At 44.7% G+C, this 23181-nt stretch overlaps 1 protein-coding gene and 2 long non-coding RNA genes across 4 annotated transcripts; 2 read left to right on the top strand and 1 right to left on the bottom strand.

The window, feature by feature from the left end:
- Window positions 1-1091: 1091 nt before the first annotated feature.
- Window positions 1092-21348, bottom strand: LOC129861333 (solute carrier family 25 member 33). The gene is made up of 7 exons (XM_055932670.1): window positions 21140-21348; window positions 17626-17808; window positions 12816-12893; window positions 11313-11413; window positions 9847-9913; window positions 2943-3223; window positions 1092-2341 (listed from the first exon to the last, which is right to left on the bottom strand). Exons 1-7 carry the CDS (start codon window positions 21181-21183, stop codon window positions 2139-2141), a joined length of 957 nt encoding a protein of 318 aa, XP_055788645.1. The 5' UTR covers window positions 21184-21348; the 3' UTR covers window positions 1092-2138.
- Window positions 3749-5079, top strand: LOC129861336 (uncharacterized). 2 transcript variants are annotated; one of them, XR_008760556.1, is made up of 6 exons: window positions 3749-3832; window positions 4041-4108; window positions 4427-4486; window positions 4525-4584; window positions 4619-4808; window positions 5040-5079. It is a non-coding gene; the product is annotated as an uncharacterized LOC129861336 (long non-coding RNA). The 2 variants fall into 2 exon arrangements; XR_008760555.1 differs by having other exon boundaries at window positions 4525-4808.
- On the top strand, window positions 5487-5981 carry LOC129861337 (uncharacterized). Its single transcript, XR_008760557.1, has 3 exons — window positions 5487-5535; window positions 5638-5694; window positions 5926-5981. It is a non-coding gene; the product is annotated as an uncharacterized LOC129861337 (long non-coding RNA).
- Window positions 21349-23181: the final 1833 nt, after the last annotated feature.

Genomic DNA, 23181 nt, shown 5'->3' on the forward strand with positions numbered 1-23181 from the left:
TACAGTGTCCAGAGTATTTGTGTCCACAGTATTTTAATGTTCATTGTATTTTAGTGTCCACAGTATTTTACAGTGTCCAGAGTATTTTAGTGTCCACCGTATATATATATTTTTGTTGTTGTATTTTACCCTCTTTTTCTCCCCAATTTCGTGATATCCAATAGCGATCCAATTACAATCGTCTCATCGCTTCAACTCCCCAACGGGCTCGGGAGAGGCGAAGGTCGAGTCAGGTGTCCCATGAAACATGACCCGCCAAACCACACTTTTTAATCACCCGCCCGCTTAACCAGGAGGCCAGACGCACCAATGTGTCAGAGGAAACACCGTTCAACTGACGACCGAAGTCAGCCTGCAGGCGCCCGGGAACGCCACAGGGAGTCACTAGAGCGCGATGAGCCAAGTAAAGCCCCTCGGCCAAACCCTCCCTTAACTCAGACGATGCTGGGCCAATTGTGCGCCGCCCTATGGGACTCCTGGTCACGGCCGGTTGTGATACAGATTGTCTGTGGTGACGGGAGGCCGCGTCCACAGTATTTTAATGTTCACAGTATTCTAGTGTCCACGGTATTCTAGTGTCCACGGAATTCTAGTGTCCACGGTATTCTAGTGTCCACGGTATTCTAGTGTCCATGGTATTCTAGTGTCCACGGTCCACTCCAAACACAGTTGATGCAACTTGTTATGAGGTTGTTCTAGTAAAATCAGATAAACTACATTTGATAAGGGTTAATATATATTCACCCTTCTCAGTCTGGCATAGGGTTTTCACTTTTGATTGAACCACTATGTAAAGTGTAGTTTGGTACGGAGTTGTGAAGTGAGAAAATCCAGTTGACATTCAGCATCTTTTACTGTAGACAAAGTGAAATCCATAACACAAAAAAATCCAGTCCATCTTTTACCGTAGACCATCAAGTGAAATCCATAACACATAAAAAAATCCAGTCCATCTTTTACTGTAGACCAAGTGAAATCCATAACACACAAAAAAAATCCAGTCCATCTTTTACTGTAGACCACCAAGTGAAATCCATATTTTCCAACCAGGTTACTGTAGTATGTCATCATTCAAAAACAAATGAACCGAACCACTTATTGATGCAATTTTATTGAGCCACTGGTCAAATAAGCATTCACGTTGTCATTATATTGTAAAAGATGACCATGTTCTTTAACAAACACAATATACAGATGAACCTGTATTTGTCATGTAAAATAGATACATTACTCAGCGATAATTCTAATCAAAACTTTACCATGTGGTAGTGAATGAATAAACTATCATGATGACTAACACACGTGTGTGTGTTTGCTTTTGCCTGGCAAATAGCAACTCTAGCTAGCACCTTCTTCCCCCATCATTAGTGTGAAATGAAATAACATGTAATGAAATAACCTGTAATTAATTAACCTGTAATGAAATAACCTGTGGCCAAAGACAGTGGTGGAACGTTGGACATTCAACATGGATAAGCAGAAGAGAAACAGCATTTAACAATACAGAAATACAAGAAAATAATTTAGTTGAATTTAACTTTGCTCTTCTATTCAGATGACCCTTTTTTACATCGTATGATAAAAAAAAAAACTGAAACTAAAGTTCTTCTCAGACATGGTGTTGTCCTAGCCCGATTCCCAGATCTGTTTTGTGTCGTCTTGCCAACTTACAACTCAAAACGACAGCAATGGAGTTGGTAATAACAGCACAAACCGATCTGGGACTCGGGCTAGAGTTATCCTGTCGTAAGTACCACAATTTCTTCTGAACACCTTAACAATAACATGCTTCCATTAAAATAAAACATTATTTTCAGAGTCCCAAATGACACCCTATTCTTTACAGAGTGCACTACTTTTGACTAGAGCCTATAAGGCCCTGGTCAAAAGTAGTGCACTAAATAGGGGATAGTTTGCTATTTGGGATGCAAACTTAAAAATCAGTTTCAGGTCCTTTGGATAACAGTAAAACCTGCTGTCAAATTCCCTCAAGAGAAACCAACAATTCACAAAAACACAAGTTTCCTTTCTTCTGCAATTGCACGATAGTCTCTTTCGTACCCAAAGTGCCTTGGGGTATAGCTACATCATGTTGCCCTTTCCATCCGATGGGCCCGACCAAAACACGTTGTCGTTGATCACTGCGAGGAGTCTCCCATCAGGTGGACAATGAGTTCGTAGGTGGAGAGGACGATGGCTGTGTTGGGGATCTGTCTGATCAGCTGTGGAATGAGTCCTCTGTAAAAAGCAGCGTAGCCTTCCTCCACTGCAACCAACCGTGCTGTCTGGAAGAAGTACTGATATTTGCTGCCCTCTTCTCGTAGCCTTGTACGAATCACCTCTGATGAAGGGAGACAGACGCGTTAGAAGGTGATTTTGAATGCAGTTTACAGAGTGTTTGACCGAAGATGGAAGGAAAGTGGGGAGTTTTTATAAAAAGGCTGTTCACTCAAAAAGGTCAAGTCTGTAGCTTTCTGGGCGACCCAACCAAATTCACAAAGAAATGCGAGTTATAGATCTGTCATTCTCATCGAAAGCAAGTCTAATAAGCTATAGATCCATTCTATGAGTGCCATTTCAATGCTTCCCCCTTTTTTTGTTGTTGTCTAGCTTTGGTTTTGTACACCGGCTTTAAGAACAGCTTTAAAATGGATGTTCTGGGTTATTGAAAAGAGATTTCACAGGGGTTTTGCTTTTTACAATGATTCTCTACACTCCTTGTTTTGTCACAAACAGAAATTAGTCGAACATGACAGAACTTTGAGTCATGATGTGCGTTTGCTTATTCCACAGTAGACTAGATGACCGTTGATTGGGCCGTTGTCATTTAACAGCTACGGTTTTGACCTCCAACGCCAATGTGCATTTTGGCCGTTGAAGTGTGTGGTATGACAAGTTAATATCCTAACGTTTTATTTACTACCCATTAACCCCACGCTTACCGTGTGGGTAGGCTATGCAGGAAGCACAACCCTTAGCGAAGGCAGCCGCCATCATCAGGCCTAGGAAGTCCCACGCCCCTTTTTCCGTCTCGCTGTTTGGCGACGCGAAGCGCGCTTCGTTCAGGCGTTTCTTCAGCGTCTCGTAGATGAGGAAACAGATCATGGTTTCGGAGATGCCGGCGTAGGACGCCGTCAGGCCCCGGTAGAAACCTCTCATGCCCTCGGTCTTGTAAACGTAACGGGCACACTGCAGCGCGTTGGTCTTCTTCTCCCCTCGCGCCCTGGAGGAATTTAGAGGTTAGATTAGACTCAAAGAAAAAGGTTCCAGTAGGAACTTAAAATTTGTGGAAAACAGAAGAAGAAGAAAAAAAAGAAAAAACAGAGTGGTACTATTTGAACCAATAGGAAATACTTGTTTTGCTCCAGGTTGCTATGGTGCGACTCAATGCGGGGATCCCGAGTGGCACAGCGATCTAAGGCACTGCACTCTCAGTGCTAGTGGCGTCACTACAGATCCCGGTTCGAATCCAGGCTGTATCATAACCGGCTGTGATTGGGACCCCCATAGGGCGGCACACATTGGGTCGTATGGGTTTGGACAGGCCGTCATTGTAAATAAGAATTTGTTCTTAACTGACTTGCCTAGTTAAATTTAAAAAATGCACCAGGTGTAGTGGTGTATGGTGTTCCCTAAAGCACCAGGTATAGAGGTGTATGGTGTCCCCTAAAGCACCAGGTGTAGTGGTGTATGGTGTCCCCTAAAGCACCAGGTGTAGTGGTGTATGGTGTCCCCTAAAGCACCAGGTGTATGGTGTTCCCTAAAGCACCAGGTGTATGGTGTCCCCTAAAGCACCAGGTGTAGAGGTGTATGGTGTTCCCTAAAGCACCAGGTGTATGGTGTTCCCTAAAGCACCAGGTGTATGGTGTTCCCTAAAGCACCAGGTATATGGTGTCCCCTAAAGCACCAGGTATATGGTGTCCCCTAAAGCACCAGGTGTATGGTGTCCCCTAAAGCACCAGGTGTATGGTGTCCCCTAAAGCACCAGGTATATGGTGGCCCCTAAAGCACCAGGTGTATGGTGTCCCCTAAAGCACCAGGTGTAGAGGTGTATGGTGTCCCCTAAAGCACCAGGTGTATGGTGTCCCCTAAAGCACCAGGTGTAGAGGTGTATGGTGTTCCCTAAAGCACCAGGTGTATGGTGTTCCCTAAAGCACCAGGTGTAGAGGTGTATGGTGTCTCCTAAAGCATCAGGTGTAGAGGTGTATGGTGTCTCCTAAAGCATCAGGTGTAGAGGTGTATGGTGTTCCCTAAAGCACCAGGTATAAAGGTGTATGGTGTCCCCTAAAACACCAGGTGTATGGTGTCCCCTAAAACACCAGGTGTATGGTGTCCCCTAAGACACCAGGTGTATGGTGTCCCCTAAGACACCAGGTGTATGGTGTCCCCTAAGACACCAGGTGTATGGTGTCCCCTAAAGCACCAGGTGTATGGTGTTCCCTAAAGCACCAGGTGTAGAGGTGTATGGTGTCCCCTAAAGCACCAGGTGTAGAGGTGTATGGTGTTCCCTAAAGCACGCACCAGGTGTAGTGGTGTATGGTGTCCCCTAAAGCACCAGGTGTATGGTGTCCCCTAAAGCACCAGGTGTAGTGGTGTATGGTGTCCCCTAAAGCACCAGGTGTATGGTGTCCCCTAAAGCACCAGGTGTATGGTGTCCCCTAAAGCACCAGGTGTATGGTGTCCCCTAAAGCACCAGGTGTATGGTGTCCCCTAAAGCACCAGGTGTATGGTGTCCCCTAAAGCACCAGGTGTAGTGGTGTATGGTGTTCCCTAAAGCACCAGGTGTATGGTGTCCCCTAAAGCACCAGGTGTATGGTGTTCCCTAAAGCACCAGGTGTATGGTGTATGGTGTCCCCTAAAGCACCAGGTGTATGGTGTCCCCTAAAGCACCAGGTGTATGGTGTCCCCTAAAGCACCAGGTGTATGGTGTCCCCTAAAGCACCAGGTGTATGGTGTCCCCTAAAGCACCAGGTGTAGAGGTGTATGTTGTCCCCTAAAGCACCAGGTGTAGTGGTGTATGGTGTTCCCTAAAGCACCAGGTATAGTGGTGTATGGTGTCCCCTAAAGCACCAGGTGGAGTGGTGTATGGTGTCCCCTAAAGCACCAGGTGTAGTGGTGTATGGTGTTCCCTAAAGCACCAGGTGTATGGTGTCCCCTAAAGCACCAGGTATAGTGGTGTATGGTGTCCCCTAAAGCACCAGGTGTAGAGGTGTATGGTGTTCCCTAAAGCACCAGGTGTATGGTGTTCCCTAAAGCACCAGGTGTATGGTGTTCCCTAAAGCACCAGGTGTATGGTGTTCCCTAAAGCACCAGGTATAGTGGTGTATGGTGTTCCCTAAAGCACCAGGTGTAGTGGCGTATGGTGTTCCCTAAAGCACCAGGTGTATGGTGTCTCCTAAAGCATCAGGTGTAGAGGTGTATGGTGTCTCCTAAAGCATCAGGTGTAGAGGTGTATGGTGTTCCCTAAAGCACCAGGTATAAAGGTGTATGGTGTTCCCTAAAGCACCAGGTGTATGGTGTCCCCTAAAGCACCAGGTGTAGAGGTGTATGGTGTCCCCTAAAGCACTAGGTGTAGAGGTGTATGGTGTTCCCTAAAGCACCAGGTGTATGGTGTTCCCTAAAGCACCAGGTGTAGAGGTGTATGGTGTCCCCTAAAGCACCAGGTGTATGGTGTCCCCTAAAGCACCAGGTGTAGTGGTGTATGGTGTTCCCTAAAGCACCAGGTGTAGTGGTGTATGGTGTTCCCTAAAGCACCAGGTGTAGAGGTGTATAGTGTCCCCTAAAGCACCAGGTGTAGAGGTGTATAGTGTCCCCTAAAGCACCAGGTGTAGAGGTGTATGGTGTTCCCTAAAGCACCAGGTATAGTGGTGTATGGTGTCCCCTAAAGCATCAGGTGTATGGTGTCACCTAAAGCACAAGGTGTAGTGGTGTCCCCTAAAGCACCAGGTGTATGGTGTCCCCTAAAGCACCAGGTGTAGAGGTGTATGGTGTCTCCTAAAGCACCAGGTATAGTGGTGTATGGTGTCCCCTAAAGCACCAGGTATAGTGGTGTATGGTGTCCCCTAAAGCATCAGGTGTATGGTGTCACCTAAAGCACAAGGTGTAGTGGTGTCCCCTAAAGCACCAGGTGTATGGTGTCCCCTAAAGCACCAGGTATAGTGGTGTATGGTGTCCCCTAAAGCACCAGGTGTATGGTGTCCCCTAAAGCACCAGGTGTAGAGGTGTATGGTGTTCCCTAAAGCACCAGGTGTAGAGGTGTATGGTGTTCCCTAAAGCACCAGGTGTAGTGGTGTATGGTGTCCCCTAAAGCACCAGGTGTAGAGGTGTATGGTGTTCCCTAAAGCACCAGGTGTAGTGGTGTATGGTGTCCCCTAAAGCACCAGGTGTATGGTGTCCCCTAAAGCACAAGGTGTAGTGGTGTCCCCTAAAGCACCAGGTGTATGGTGTTCCCTAAAGCACCAGGTGTAGAGGTGTATGGTGTCCCCTAAAGCACCAGGTGTAGTGGTGTATGGTGTTCCCTAAAGCACCAGGTATAGTGGTGTATGGTGTCCCCTAAAGCACCAGGTGGAGTGGTGTATGGTGTCCCCTAAAGCACCAGGTATAGTGGTGTATGGTGTCCCCTAAAGCACCAGGTATAGTGGTGTATGGTGTCCCCTAAAGCACCAGGTGTATGGTGTCCCCTAAAGCACCAGGTGTAGAGGTGTATGGTGTCCCCTAAAGCACCAGGTGTAGAGGTGTATGGTGTCCCCTAAAGCACCAGGTATAGTGGTGTATGGTGTCCCCTAAAGCACCAGGTGTATGGTGTTCCCTAAAGCACCAGGTGTAGAGGTGTATGGTGTTCCCTAAAGCACCAGGTGTAGAGGTGTATGGTGTTCCCTAAAGCACCAGGTGTAGAGGTGTATGGTGTTCCCTAAAGCATCAGGTGTAGAGGTGTATGGTGTCTCCTAAAGCATCAGGTGTAGAGGTGTATGGTGTTCCCTAAAGCACCAGGTGTAGAGGTGTATGGTGTTCCCTAAAGCATCAGGTGTAGTGGTGTATGGTGTTCCCTAAAGCACCAGGTGTAGTGGTGTATGGTGTCCCCTAAAGCATCAGGTGTAGTGGTGTATGGTGTTCCCTAAAGCACCAGGTGTATGGTGTTCCCTAAAGCACCAGGTGTAGAGGTGTATGGTGTTCCCTAAAGCACCAGGTGTAGAGGTGTATGGTGTTCCCTAAAGCATCAGGTGTATGGTGTTCCCTAAAGCATCAGGTGTAGTGGTGTATGGTGTTCCCTAAAGCATCAGGTGTAGTGGTGTATGGTGTTCCCTAAAGCACCAGGTGTATGGTGTCCCCTAAAGCACCAGGTATAGTGGTGTATGGTGTTCCCTAAAGCATCAGGTGTAGTGGTGTATGATGTTCCCTAAAGCACCAGGTGTATGGTGTCCCCTAAAGCACCAGGTGTAGAGGTGTATGGTGTTCCCTAAAGCACCAGGTGTAGAGGTGTATGGTGTCCCCTAAAGCATCAGGTGTAGTGGTGTATGGTGTTCCCTAAAGCACCAGGTGTAGAGGTGTATGGTGTCCCCTAAAGCACCAGGTGTAGTGGTGTATGGTGTTCCCTAAAGCACCAGGTGTAGTGGTGTATGGTGTCCCCTAAAGCACCAGGTGTAGTGGTGTATGGTGTTCCCTAAAGCACCAGGTGTAGTGGTGTATGGTGTTCCCTAAAGCACCAGGTGTAGAGGTGTATGGTGTTCCCTAAAGCACCAGGTGTAGTGGTGTATGGTGTCCCCTAAAGCACCAGGTGGAGTGGTGTCAGGAGCACAACAGCAAGTCAACACTTCACCTCACCAAACACATCAGTTGTCGTGTGGAAAGGTCAGCATACCTCAAGACTCCAGTCAAATATGGAGTCTGAGGTACAAGCAATACACTACACCCACAATAACATCTGCTAACTATGTGTATGTGACCAATAACATCTGCTAACCATGTGTATGTGACCAATAACATCTGCTAACCATGTATGTGACCAATAACATCTGCTAACTATGTGTATGTGACCAATAACATCTGCTAACTATGTGTATGTGACCAATAACGTCTGTTAACCATGTGTATGTGACCAATAACATCTGCTAACTATGTGTATGTGACCAATAACGTCTGTTAACCATGTGTATGTGACCAATAACATCTGCTAACTATGTGTATGTGACCAATAACGTCTGTTAACCATGTGTATGTGACCAATAACATCTGCTAACTATGTGGCCAATAACATCTGCTAACTATGTGGCCAATAACATCTGCTAACTATGTGACCAATAACATCTGCTAACTATGTGACCAATAACATCTGCTAACTATGTGACCAATAACATCTGCTAACCATGTGTATGTGACCAATAACATCGGCTAACCATGTGTATGTGACCAATAACATCGGCTAACTATGTGCATGTGACCAATAACATCTGCTAACCATGTGACCAATAACATCTGCTAACCATGTGACCAATAACATCTGCTAACTATGGGCCGCCTCTCCTTCCAGTTCTCTGCTGCCAATGACTGGAACGAACTACAAAAATCTCTGAAACTGGAAACACTTATCTCCCTCACTAGCTTTGAGCACCAGCTGTCAGAGCAGCTCATAGATTACTGCACCTGTACATAGCCCATCTCTAATTTAGCCCAAACAACTACCTCTTTACCTACTGTATTCATTTATTTTGCTCCTTTGCACCCCATTATTTCTATCTCTACTTTGCACTTTCTTCCACTGCAAATCAACCATTCCAGTGTTTTTTTTTTACTTGCTATATTTTATTTACTTCGCCACCATGGCCTTTTTATATTTTTATTTATTTATATATATATTTTGTTTGCCTTCACCTCCCTTATCTCACCTCACTTGCTCACATTGTATATAGACTTATTTTTCACTGTATTATTGACTGTATGTTTGTTCTACTCCATGTGTAACTCTGTGTTGTTGTATGTGTCGAACTGCTTTTCTTTATCTTGGCCAGTTCGCAATTGTAAATGAGAACGTGTTCTCAACTTGCCTACCTGGATAAATAAAGCTTAAATAAATAAATGAATGTGACCAATAACATCTGCTATATACACGTGTCTGTGACCAATAACATTTGATTTGAATAGGTCACATGACAAGATGGGGGGGGGGGCGTTCTCTCAGACAATACCTCCTATATTCCATTTCCTTTTCCAAATATACATTTAAGTACATATTTTTTAGCTTCTTAATACATTTCAAAATATATATCTTAGAATAATATTTGATGAGTTTTTCCTCCAGCAGATAACACTAGTTCGAGGGACAGAGGGTAAACAGGACTCTAGGTCACCAGTTAACCTGCTTATCCTTGTAACTGACCTCAACACGGTCTCCTCTCTACTCCAAAATGGCACCCCTTAATCCCTACATAGTGCACTACTTTTGAATAGGGCTCTGGTCAAAAGTAGTGCCCTATATTAGGGAATGGGGGGGGGGGGGGGTGCAATTTGGTCTGCAAGCAGTCGCTTAATATAGCCTCCTCCTCCCACACAGCCTAATGCGTCAGCAGCTCGGGTATTTATGGGCCTGCCTGGTCACATGTTAAACCATGCTGCACTGCGTAACACAAGGACAGCACTGCAGCTAAGATGGGGGGGCTCGTCAAAGGGCACATTACACGTGGTGGTGCCTGGTGATCGGACTAGTTACAGTAACCCTGAAATAAAACAACAGCTCCGTGTTCTGTACCATCAGTAGAGAAACTCTTGAAGGTGTCCGTCTGCATTTAAATGTGTAATCAAAAGACAGATGGAAAAAGACAGATGAACCGGTTAGGAATGTAAAGTACATACTTTTTCTCCAGCTGCATCCTGGTCTTAACCATCCATACGGGGTTCATGAGAGAGTTTGTAACAAAGGCTGAAACAGGAAGTAGAAACAGATAGTTTCATGTCATATCACTGGATGGAGCAGGAAAGAGGGACGAGAGAGAGAGAGAGAGAGACAGAGAGAGATTTAATTTTATATCTCTGGATGAGAGTTCAGGGAAAGAACTAAAGGTCAGGGAGGTCAAATCCTCCAGGATTCCTGACAGAGCAGAAATTAAATCATTATACAACACATTCTATATAGTGTGCAAAGCTGTCATCAAGGCAAAGGGTGGCTACTTTGAAGAATCTCAAATATATTTTGATTTGTTTAACACTTTTTTTTGGTTTACTACATGATTCCATGTGTTATTTAATGGTTTTGATGTCTTCACTATTATTCTTTTTTTAATTATTTTAATTTTACCCCCCCTTTTCTCCCCAATTTCGTGGTATCCAATTGTTAGTAGTTTCAATCTTGTCTCATCGCTACAACTCCCGTACGGGCATGGGAGAGACGAAGGTCGAAAGCCATGCGTCCTCCGAAGCACAACCCAACCAAGCCGTACTGCTTCTTAACACAGCGCGCCTCCAACCCGGAAGCCAGCCGCACCAATGTGTCGGAGGAAACACCGTGTACCTGGCCCCCTTGGTTAGCGCGCACTGCGCCCGGCCCGCCACAGAAGTCGCTGGAGCGCGATGAGACAAGGATATCCCTACCGGCCAAACCCTCCCTAACCCGGACGACGCTAGGCCAATTGTGCATCTACCCCACGGACCTCCCGGTCGCGGCCGGCTAGTGCTGCGATGCAGTGCCTTAGACCACTGCGTCACCCGGGAGGCTTCTTCACTATTATTCTGTCCAAACTTTTGACTAGTACTGTGTATACATACATACATACATACATACATACATACATACATGTTTTGGTGAACACAATTCCACTGTATTTTTTCTTCATGTTTAGATGCAAATGTTGCTCCTGTTTACACAACAGGTATAAAAAACATTTGTTTGCATAAGGTGGAAGCATTTACATGGCGCCATCGCTTTGCGTTTCATACAGAATGAGGATGTAGTGCTTCCACAGACACAGGTCTCTAGGTCCTCTACGTCCTCTACGTCCTCTACGTCCCAGGGCTCTACGTCCTCTACGTCTCAGGGCTCTACGTCCTCTACGTCCTCTATGTCCCAGGGCTCTACGTCCTCTACGTCCCAGGGCTCTACGTCCTCTACATCCCAGGGCTCTACGTCCTCTACGTCCCAGGGCTCTACGTCCTCTACGTCCCAGGGCTCTACGTCTCAGGGCTCTACGTCCTCTACGTCCTCTATGTCCCAGGGCTCTACGTCCCAGGGCTCTACGTCCTCTACGTCCCAGGGCTCTACGTCCCAGGGCTCTACGTCCCAGGGCTCTACGTCCCAATATGCTCTGCTTCAGACTGGGTCTCACCTGCAAAGCCAGCTGAGGACATGTGCACCACTCCACTGTTAGGGACGAAGACACCATTGAACGTCTCTTTCGACTTTTTGTAGGCAGCAAAATAAATAGCTCTGCAAAGACAAAAGACGGAGGGAGGTGAGAAAATGTAAATGACAATTGGTGATAACCCCCTGAATGAATAATGTTCCCATCTTTAGAAGTGTGTGTGTGTGTGTGTGTGTGTGTTTGTAACGTCACGTTTCCCAGAGATGCCTGTGCTGTGAAGCAGCAGTCTTTGACAGAGCTAGCTAAACATGCCGTCTGTAAGGGTCCTGTCCAGAGCAGTCTCATTTCTTTCTGCTATGCATTTGGAACAGCCCATCCCATTCACTGTGTGTGTGTGTGTGTGTGTGTGTGTGTGTGTGTGTGTGTGTGTGTGTGTGTGTGTGTGTGTGTGTGTGTGTGTGTGTGTGTGTGGTTCACAGGCAGCAGCAGAACGGGCTGAATAAGAACGGAGGGGGAGGATTCTGATACCTAGTGAGGGCTGTATACTATGTAGTGTATATAAACCCTGGGGTGGAAAAGGGCTCAGATATCAAGTCTACATTGGGATCATCCTGTTACCTTCATTAAAAGTAAAGAACATCAAGGGCCAGAAGCCGTGTTATCTTTGCTTGCGTGTATTTCCCCCCCCCCCTCTCTCAGTATACAGTATAACCATCCATGTCTGGCTTTCCAATAATATCTCCCTCCGTGAATGAAAACAAAACGATTCCATGAAATATTGACTACTTTTTGTTAATGTTTACATTACCACGGGTCAATGTCTTAACGATGTCACCCTTTATCCCCAGAAAATCAACACTATACTGCAACTCTGTCACTTATAAAGCGGCGTGGTGTTCATCGGGGCACAGCGTAGCAAAACATTTTTTTGCGACGGAAAACAAAAAGCATGCATTTCTTATTGGACGAGTTCAAATAGAACCTCTCCGTTTTGTGTCTACTGAACAGGCCCCTCCTCTTCCACCTCACTATTCTGCTCTGCCATCCTATCGCCACAGGAGGTTCCTGGAGCTGCCATCCACGTTAGTGATTGGAGGATTGGTAACCAGATGCTCAAGTTAACAGAAAGAAGACTTTCTAGGTGTCACACGGCTCCAGTAGATTATTGGCCTTTCATTTTAGGAAAAGGCAAACTATTTCCCCATATCCTTAGGAGATAGATTAGAAAACATAGTAATAACTGGACCCGGGTTGGGGTCATCTGGGCCTTTCGCACCAACACAGTGAAACAAAGGAAAACCACGTTATTAGGAAATGATGTCGTCTTAAGATATTGTTACTGCCCAGTTGTTCAAGTCTCACCATCTGTCAATTGAGATGGCATGGTGTGTGTGTGTGTGTGTGTGTGTGTGTGTGTCATGTAAGTGCACACAGAAAGTCAGAAACACATCCACACACAAAACAGTACTTCCACCAAATCCACCCTGTTAAATGCAGTGTTGAATGTAGACTGCAGAGTGGGCTTACCTTGAAGGGGCGACACCGACGAGATTTGGACCCAGTCCCCGGAAAAGAGACCTCGGACCCTCTTTTTCTAGAATTGACCTAGAAATGGGAAGAGAGAAAAAAAAAAAATAACCAAATCAATTTTTCATTGGAACTTTGATTTCTAAAATAGTTTATTCACAAATGGGATGAATCTTTTTTTTTTTGCAGAAGATTCTTCTGAGTTTGTTCCGTACAATTCAATAAGTTTGACTGAATGAGAATCTATTCCTATAGATGACTTGTTGACGTTTATTCAGTAGTGAGGTACAACAGCGGTAGGCCTAACAGCAGCCAATGTCAGGTTAACTGAAGCTCAGTGTACGAAATGTTCTCTGCTATCTTCTTCACTTATCCCTAGCATTGACCCCTGCCCTCTGACTGATGACACACACACACACACACCCTGTTGGAGTTTGTTGTGGCCACCACCCTACCCTCTTTCTATACTCTTCAAAGACTGGAAATGTACTGTGAACACAGTCTCCTCTGGGGGGGGAATTGACTTCTCACACAGTTTGCACACACACACAGTTTGCACACACACACAGTTTGCACACACACACAGTTTGCACACACACGACACTAGGAAAGGATGACCTTTATGCCAGTTGCTGACAAACAGGTATGACCCTAGGTGGGTGGACACATCGACAGGTATGACCCTAGGTGGGTGGACACACCGACTGGTATGACCCTAGGTGGGTGGACACACCGACAGGTATGACCCTAGGTGGGTGGACACACCGACAGGTATGACCCTAGGTGGGTGGACACACCGACAGGTATGACCCTAGGTGGGTGGACACACCGACAGGTATGACCCTAGGTGGGTGGACACACCGACAGGTATGACCCTAGGTGGGTGGACACACCGACAGGTATGACCCTAGGTGGGTGGACACACCGACAGGTATGACCCTAGGTGGGTGGACACACCGACAGGTATGACCCTAGGTGGGTGGACACACCGACAGGTATGACCCTAGGTGGGTGGACACACCGACAGGTATGACCCTAGGTGGGTGGACACACCGACAGGTATGACCCTAGGTGGGTGGACACACCGACAGGTCAGCTAATGCATATGTACCGCTCTCTGCTATAAGGCACAGCTGTTTTCTAGGACAATGTTGCTGGCACCTTTTTGTCCCCCCTCCCTCACTGTAACTACGTCATTTTAGTCAACTAGGTCTATAAGAAAAACACTGTTCAGGCCAAGTAAATAAAGCAAATGTTACTACGTGGCACAATACGGACTCGCAGAGCTAGTTATTATCGTCAAAGTAAAGACAACAACCAAGCCTGAGCTTCTCACATTGGGAAAAAAAAACTAAGATGATTTTGAATACAGCAATGATTGGCTAAATGAACCAAAACAGATACTTGAAGGCTGTTATGTAACTTAGAATTGCAATGGCTCATGTCCAAACGGCACTGGGTGAACCGGGTTGAGCCAATCATCCATTCAGCGGGAGTCCTGCCCATACTGGTTCAGTCAGTCAACCAAAGGCCACAAGCTCTAAACCCTTGAAGTGAAAACACGAGAAACCCCAGAGCACAGCCGTAGTGGGTCAATCCAGCACAGCTTCCTCTTCGTGTTCAATTTGGCAGAGGCACAGTGACACCGTCGCTCTCATACAGTCTGTGGACTGAGGCAACCCTGCTTGCTTCCTGCCCAAAACAGGCCCTGGGCCTCAGGCGAGGGGCATTTCCACAGGTGGCATCAGCACTTACATAAGTGTCCTCACTGTACGTGTGTGTCCTTGCCTGTCTGGTAGTAAAACACATTCCCAACATGCTCTGTGGTGGAGGCACCAGTGTCTGTGCTCCTAACAGCTGGCAAAGAGAGCTTCGATCAGAGCAGGAATCTCGGTCTTTAATCTCAAGTACTTCTTTATTTAAGATTAATCTATACTGAACAAAAAACATTTATTTTTTATATGCAACAAATGTTGGTCCCATGTTTCATGATCTGAAATAAAAGATTGCTTATTTCTCTCAAATGGTGTAAACAAATTTGTTTACATCTGTTAGTGAGTATTTCTCCTTTGCTGAGATAATCCATCCACCTGACAGGTGTGACATATCAAGAAGCTGATTAAACAGCCTGATCATTACACAGGTGAACCTTGTGCTGGGGGACAATAAAAACAACTAAAATGTGCAGTTTTGTCACACAACACAACGCCACAAATGTCTCAAGTTGAGAGAGCGTGCAATTGGCATGCTGACTGCAGGAATGTCCACCAGAGCTGTTGCCAGAAAATTTATAATGTTTCTTCTCTACCATAAGCCGCTTTCAACGTCATTTTAGAGAATTTGGCAGTACGTCCAATCCGGATTTCCACACCTGCTGAGACTGTCAGAGACCATGACAACTGTGGGTTTGCACAACCTGAAGAATTTCTGAATTAAAAAAAAAGGTCAGAAACCACATCCACATCCACTGATAGCTGGAACAGCGGGCATCTGGCAATCAGGAGAGTACTATACCAAGTGGATCGGTAACTACATTGTTATGGGTAGGGAACGCAGGTGGGGAAAGTTGATAATATCCTGGTCCGACATGAGGCTGTGGTATTAGTTCTTCCTGCTGTGGCGTTGTTTACTTGTCTCCTATAAACGGGTGGGTTGTTTAGCCCAAATAAATAATGTGTGTGCAACCGTGGTGTAAAACAGGCAGGGTTGGCTTAGAATCAAAGGACTGTTGACTTCATGGAAACTATATTTTCTCTCCATGGTAACAACTATATCAAGCACGTGGTTTCCATGTAGTTAATGCCATTTCATTTGCTCCGTTCCGGCCATTATTACGAGCTGTCCTCCCCTCAGCAGCCTCCTGTGCCCCCTCACTTATACGAGCCCCTTACCGTAAGACCCATAGTAGAGACTGTCCCCATGTTAATTGAGCGCGCCAGCATGTAGCCCTAAAAACCAGAAATGAGTTACCTCTGATTGGTTCAGCCATTCCTACGGGGAAAATGAATGGTGAAAGAATAGGGTTGTGGGATTGACGATGATAATAAGGTCTGAGGTAAACACAGGCTTAGGAGATCTGATACGTTTTGTTCTTAAACACAGGCTTAGGAGATCTGATACGTTTTGTCCTTTGTCAGAATAAGGGTTAGTTAACCTGACCTCTATGAATTATGAAGCCTTCATGTTTTGTTCTATGAGGTAATATCAGTCAGTCATCATGACCTTTATGAATTATGAATCCTTCATGTTTTGTTCTATGAGGTAATATCAGTCAGTCATCATGACCTTTATGAATTATGAAGCCTTTATGTCAGCTTCAAAATTCACGAAAAGTGACGTTAGCTGATGTAGCTTATCTCATAGAACAAAACGTAGACGATCTCCTAAACCTGTGATTACCTCAGAACTTATATTCAGCGATTATCCAAAAACGGCATTAAATTTTCCCAACGAACAATGGAGGAGTGTCTACAAAAAGACCCTATTACCATTTCCCTCTATTATAAGAAGAACAACCCCTTACCGTAAGACCCATTGTAGATGAGCCCCATGCTAATAAGGAAGTACAACTCCTTACCGTAAAAGCCATTGTAGACTACACGCTAATAATAAGAAGAGGGACAACCCCTTACCGTAAGACCGATTGTAGACTACACACTAATAATCAGAAGAGGGACAACTCCTTACCGTAAGACCGATTGTAGATGAGCCCCATGCTAATAAGGAAGGACAACTCCTTACCGTAAGACCCATTGTAGACTACACGCTAATAACAAGAAGAGGGACAACCCCTTACCGTAAGACCCATTGTAGACGAGCCCCATGCTAATAAGGAAGTACAACTCCTTACCGTAAGACCCATTGTAGACTAGCCCCATGCTAATAAGGAAGGACAACTCCTTACCGTAAGACCCATTGTAGACTACATGCTAATAATAAGAAGAGGGACAACGCCTTACCGTAAGACCCATTGTAGACGAGCCCCATGCTAATAAGGAAGTACAACTCCTTACCGTAAGACCCATTGTAGACTAGCCCCATGCTAATAATAAAGACAACCCCTTACCGTAAGACCCATTGTAGACTAGCCCCATGCTAATAAGGAAGTACAACTCCTTACCGTAAGACCCATTGTAGACTAGCCCCATGCTAATAATAAAGACAACCCCTTACCGTAAGACCCATTGTAGACTAGCCCCATGCTAATAATAAAGACAACCCCTTACCGTAAGACCCATTGTAGACTAGCCCCATGCTAATAATAAAGACAACCCCTTACCGTAAGACCCATTGTAGACTAGCCCCATGATAATAATAAAGACAACCCCTTACCGTAAGACCCATTGTAGACTAGCCCCATGCTAATAATAAAGACAACCCCTTACCGTAAGACCCATTATAGACTAGCCCCATGCTAATAATAAAGACAACCCCTTACCGTAAGACCCATTGTAGACTAGCCCCATGATAATAATAAAGACAACCCCTTACCGTAAGACCCATTGTAGACTAGCCCCATGCTAATAATAAAGACAACCCCTTACCGTAAGACCCATTGTAGATGAGCCCCATGCTAATAAGGAAGTACAACTCCTTACCGTAAGACCCATTGTAGACTAGCCTCATGTTTATAATAAAGACAACCCCTTACCGTAAGACCCATTGTAGACGAGCCCCATGCTAATAATAAAGACAACCCCTTACCGTAAGACCCATTGTAGACGAGCCCCATGCTAATAATAAAGACAACCCCTTACCGTAAGACCCATTGTAGATGAGCCCCATGCTAATAATAAAGACAACCCCTTACCGTAAGACCTGCAGCAGGCCAGGTGGTGTAATGGTGCCCGAGCCTGGTCTGATGACCCCAGTACCATTGAGCGTGCCCAGTTGGACCTGGAACATGGGCCGGAGCGTGATGCCTGAAGACTGCAACCTGGTCTTCAGCACCTCCAGAGGACAAGTCACAATGGCTCCCACCGTGCCGCTACATCTGCAGAGAGGAAGATGAAAATATGTTGACAACATTTCTATATAAGTCATCTGTACTTATAGCTCTAACCACTAGGCTACCTGGGGTGGCAGGTAGCCTAGTGGTTAGAGCGTTGGACTAGTAACCGAAAGGTTGCAAGTTCGAATCCCCGAGCTGACAAGGTACAAAATCTGTTGTTCTGCCCCTGAACAAGGCAGTTAACCCACTGTTCCTAGGCCGTCATTGAAAATAAGAATTTGTTCTTAGCAGACTTGCCTGGTTAAATATATATATATATATATATATATCCAATTTGTAAGTCGCTCTGGATAAGAGCGTCTGCTAAATGACTTAAAATGTAAATCTTTACTGAGAAGAGGAAAACTCATCGATATGGCATTATTAATAAACTAGTAACATGGCGGAGGACAATAGAGACGGAGCTCCAGTAACCTGTGTAAAAAAAATGACCATAGACCGCCAGAAGTGGAGAATGTTTACTGACAAATGAGTGACCAGGTATTTTATGTGTCAGGGGTAGAACACAAAAATAGGCATCCCTATAGACCAGGGGGGGGTGGGCAACTCCAGTCCTCTAAGGGCATGATTGGCGTCACACTTTTTCTCCATCCCAAGCAAACACAGCTGATTAATCAAATTGCATTCTAAACTGAAGATAGTGATTAGGTGATTATTGGAGTCCGATGTGTTAGCTGGGGCAAAACTGTGACACCAATCAGGCCCCCGAAGACTGGAATTACCCACCCTTGAATATATCCTGAGCCTAATAGACTTTTAAATCTCCAAACCATGCACTTTATTTCATTTATGACCGTAACAAGTCAGGGATAGTCTTGAGTGACATCATAAAAATACCCGTCTACAACCCCTGTCCGTCCAAGACAAGCTTAGACGCGAGACAGAATCAGATTAGTTTAGCATAAGCTTCATCTAGTGTGTCAACCTGTACTGCCTGCCCTGTACTCTGTGTCTAAAGGGCAGGTCAACTGCCAAATGCAAGAGATTCCAATTCTTAACACCCAGCTAGACATCCATTCACTGTTTATCATGTCATTCCTCCTAGCGGCCTGGGACACCATAAGATAAGATACTGTGTATGATACAGTCACATAACCCTACGCACCCTTGGGAACTACATTTTTTACATTTTAGTCATTTAGCAGACACTCTTATCCAGAGTGACTTACAGTAGAGTGCATACATTTCATTACATTTTACATACTGAGACAAGGATATCCCTACCGGCCAAACCCTCCCTAACCCGGACGACGCTATGCCAATTGTGCGTCGCCCCACGGACCTCCCGGTTGCGACAGAGCCTGGGCGCGAACCCAGAGACTCTGGTGGCGCAGCTAGCACTGCGATGCAGTGCCCTAGACCACTGCGCCACCCGGGAGATCATAACCCTAACCCTAACTAACCCTAATATGGCTACAGGCCAGATACCCGGATTGACACTCAAAGTTAAATGTTTACATTTGAAACTAACACTCACTGGGCATTCATTTACAAATGAAGAGACTGCGAGAGTCCTATGTAAATATAGACTAGTTCTCAATGTCATGCCTGGAAAGTGCACTGCACCATGGCAGCCTATGCAAAGTACTAGGACCTGCAGGACAAGTGAAACTAGATTTAGGATCTCAAGCAAAAAAGTAGTACTGTCTGAAATGCTAGGAGGAAACTAATCTGTTTGCGCCAATCTACTGTAGATACACAATGGGGGGTGTGAAGTAGCTACTAATCTTTTTCTTTAATATGTAGTGACATATCATGATATGACAAATAAAGTTATTATCACCATTCTGGTACTTCTTGTCATTGGCTAAGATATTCAGACACACACACACGATATACTGCATATGACTGGGATTTCTATTCCTATTCCTACTATATTAATATAGTATCCGTGAGTAGTAATTGCAATATCAGCGCTAGGTATTGAATGGTGCTTTCCCAAATGTCAACAGCTGTCAATGGATGACCTTAACTGATTGAGTGATAAGTACTGGCTTCCAAAAAAACAAACACTTCATCAGCTTCCAGGTTAAAGATGGTTGGAATCGCTCTCTCTCATGACTTGCTAGCTAGTGTAGCTAGCTATATATTAGCTAACATACATTTTAGGATGGGTACCTTAAGATCGTCTTTCATGTTTTCCCCTCTATGGCAGAATAGAATGTTTTATATGTATTTAGTTTAGAGTCGGCCATTCTAAGCTGCAGTAGCTAACATGAGCTGCAGTAGCTAACATGAGACAGTTTGCTAGTTTAGCACTTTGCATGGTCAATAATCAGGGTTTCCCCAAACTCTGCACTGTGGCCTCCTCGATGCACGTTTTTTTTTTGGTCCTAGCGCTACACAGCAGATTCAAAATACCCAACTCATCATCAAGCTTTGATTATTTGAATCAGCGGTGGTGTTAGAACAAAAACATGCACGGGGCCCAGGACCGACTTTGGGAAACTCTCATGAAGATAAAACAAAAAAAAGATCATTAAATATATTTAAAAAGTTAAGTTAATGTTTTTTTTACGAAGATACATTTTAGAAACAGGCAAGAGTTTTGTGGCAACCTTGTAACGTTAATGCGGGTCAGAAAGACTGCGCCACTTGCCATCTAATGCCACATCAAATTAAAACATCCATCATCTTGATTTTACGATGCTGGTATTTTATTGTATCTCAAGTGTTAAACTTCATATTTATAGAAATAGACAGCATCACAAATGGCTAAGATTTCAAAATGTCCTGCATAAAGTTAGCTAGCTAACGTAAATGTTAACGCGATAGCTAGAATAGCGGCTAGCACGCTTCAGAAATCAATATCCGGTTGATTAGCCAAGCTAACTAGCATGGCTAGCAGTGAGAATGACACTATTTGGCCACCTGACATTGCATAACTAAGCTTGAATCTGTACATTTGCTTGAGGAGCCGATGTATATGACGAGATCTCCTCTCGTCATATACCTCGTCTCCTCAAACCCAGCCGGTACCGGTTCAAACTAAACGGATGATACAGGGTGCGTTCGTAAAAGCATCAGTTATTCTGCGCTCTGAAATCAAAGAAAATAGCCGGAGCGAGTTTACGAACGCGCCCCGGTAAACATATACTAGTTAGCCAGTTAAAAATAACTAGTCTGAGACGCATTGACATTGTACATCATTACAGTTAGCTAACAACCGCATGTTGTAGCTAGCTAACTAGCCCTTCTCACCACCTCGGGAACGAGAGGCAAGTAGCTAGCTACTGTAACTTCCTTTTAAAATATTTAGCTATGCTACCTAGCTGTCACATTTGAGAAAAAAAGGTCGGATAGGATGACTTACCCCCCTGCGAAGAGATGTAATAACGTATTATTATTCTGTGCCATTTTTTTTATAACACTATAACCATAATCTTAATTTTCTTCCCGTAATTATAATTTTTTATAAATCAGAGTCGAGAATGTGGTTTTTCTTTCTCATCAACTGTCATCCACCCGGCTTTCTCTGAATAGGACCAACTCTGCTGCCACAGCATCTGAAGAGATTAATTAATTTGCGTCATGGGGGCTGGTAGGGGGAGTTGTCCGTGACGTAGAGAGAGGTCTGACAACAGCAAAGAGTTGGTCTCTTATTTATGGAAAGAAGATTTGACCAATTGATTGACAGAACAGTTGACAACAAAGAGAGAATAATAGTGTCCAATAAACAATGTACTCAATGGAGTGTGTCTGATGTCCTAGTCTACCCTAGGTCAATGTTACTGATAAGAAACAACTTTACAGGTGGAAGCAATTACCATATAACGTTACATTCACTTAGCCATTGTACTAAGAGAGTACATAAAGGAGAGGGGACAGAAAGGTATCTTAATGCATACAGAGGGATTCCAACTAGCGGGACACACACAAGGCTAGCTCTAAATCCATAGAGCTGAAGATCTACACACCATAGAGAATGATAGAGGTATCTAGATGTGGATTAACCCAACTTTTTGCATGAACATTGCCATGGAGGGCTTCCACCATTTTTTAAAGTAGTCAACTGGGTGGGGATTCCTATTAAGTTAAGGAAGGATCACTTATTTCCTTCCAGGTCATCAGGAGGGATCAGCCAATTAATTATACCCGTGAGCAAACATTCCATAACTACAGGTGGCTGTAAATTGCCAATCTTGGCTTTATACCTGTTCAAACAACACTGTCCACGTGGCAGTATGCAACTTTTCAGTTTGTTTACCAACTCATAGAAGTAGAAGAAAATGGACTACTTCAAAATGGAGATGACCCATGCTCTCTCAGACACCATATGAGACAGATACAATGATGCGATGTCTATCTAAGTCTATGGTCTATACCTGTGACCACTTCAGCACAACCCCCCACCCCACCCCACCCATTGAAAGGGTAAAGGCTTGAATTGTATTGGGCCACAGGCTGGCTTTTTCCAGTTTTCAACAGACCAATTGTCTGCTGCTAGGTTTATTACTAATTTACCAAAGTGAACCGATATGTGAATTCATGCACCCCCTAGGCTGCTGTTCTGGATACTGATCAATAAGTTACAAACGTCCCAGTTTTTACCACACAACAACAAAACATTTGTTTTCATAACATCTGGATGTCATTTTTAGCAGGGGCAAACATGTTATACAACAATGATTTGGGGGGGTGTATGCTGCACAGCCTCTTCACCTGTTTGAGAACAAAGTAAACCCCCTAGTTTCTTACAGTAGGCCTGTATGCCAATCATCTACCTATTTCTACTTTTCCCTAAAACAAGCAGGCAAAGAAAAAAAATGACATATTGTTCTTCCATTTTAGTTTAGTGGGTGAACATGACACCTGACACCATGACCATTCACTGTGGCATCTGAAAGAGGTCTGTAGACACGTGACATGGCGTGTTGTGTGTCTACTGAGTGGCCAGCCAGCCCACCCAGCCAGCCAATGAGAGGTGAGGGAGTGCAAACCTGGGTTCAAGCACTATTGGATATGCTTGATTTGAGCGTGCCTGTTGAAATGGAACCAATCAGAAAGACTCCAAAAAACAAAAACACAAACATCGACCATCTGGCACCAAAACAAATGCTCAAAGTATTTTGAAAGATTTGGAATAGTGGTTGAACCCAGGTATGGAGGTGTGTAAGAGGTGGAATGTCACTTGATGGCTCACATTCTTACTAAGGGGAAATAGCTTCAGTATCAGGTTCATCCTGCCCAGAAACTCCAGAGATGTTTAAGATGGTCATTCTTACCCACATCCATGAGGCGTTTTAATGAGAGTAATGATTAACTGAATTATGTCATCTTATGAACGTTTTGTTGCTCGTTTCCCCAAGTAGGATCCACAACAGCATTTCTTAACTCCTTTGAATCTGACTATTA

This window comes from Salvelinus fontinalis, chromosome 8, assembly GCF_029448725.1.
Source record: "Salvelinus fontinalis isolate EN_2023a chromosome 8, ASM2944872v1, whole genome shotgun sequence".
Classification (NCBI taxonomy): domain Eukaryota; kingdom Metazoa; phylum Chordata; class Actinopteri; order Salmoniformes; family Salmonidae; genus Salvelinus; species Salvelinus fontinalis.

Coding starts and splice junctions, on each gene's coding strand:
- LOC129861333 (XM_055932670.1), bottom strand. CDS start 21,183: ATGGCACAGAATAATAATACGTTATTACATCTCTTCGCAGGGGG. Junction 12,894..17,625: donor GGCCTGCTGCAGGTCTTACG/GTAAGGGGTTGT, acceptor TCCCATTTCTAG/GTCAATTCTAGAAAAAGAGG. Junction 9,914..11,312: donor GTCCTCAGCTGGCTTTGCAG/GTGAGACCCAGT, acceptor TTCCTGTTTCAG/CCTTTGTTACAAACTCTCTC.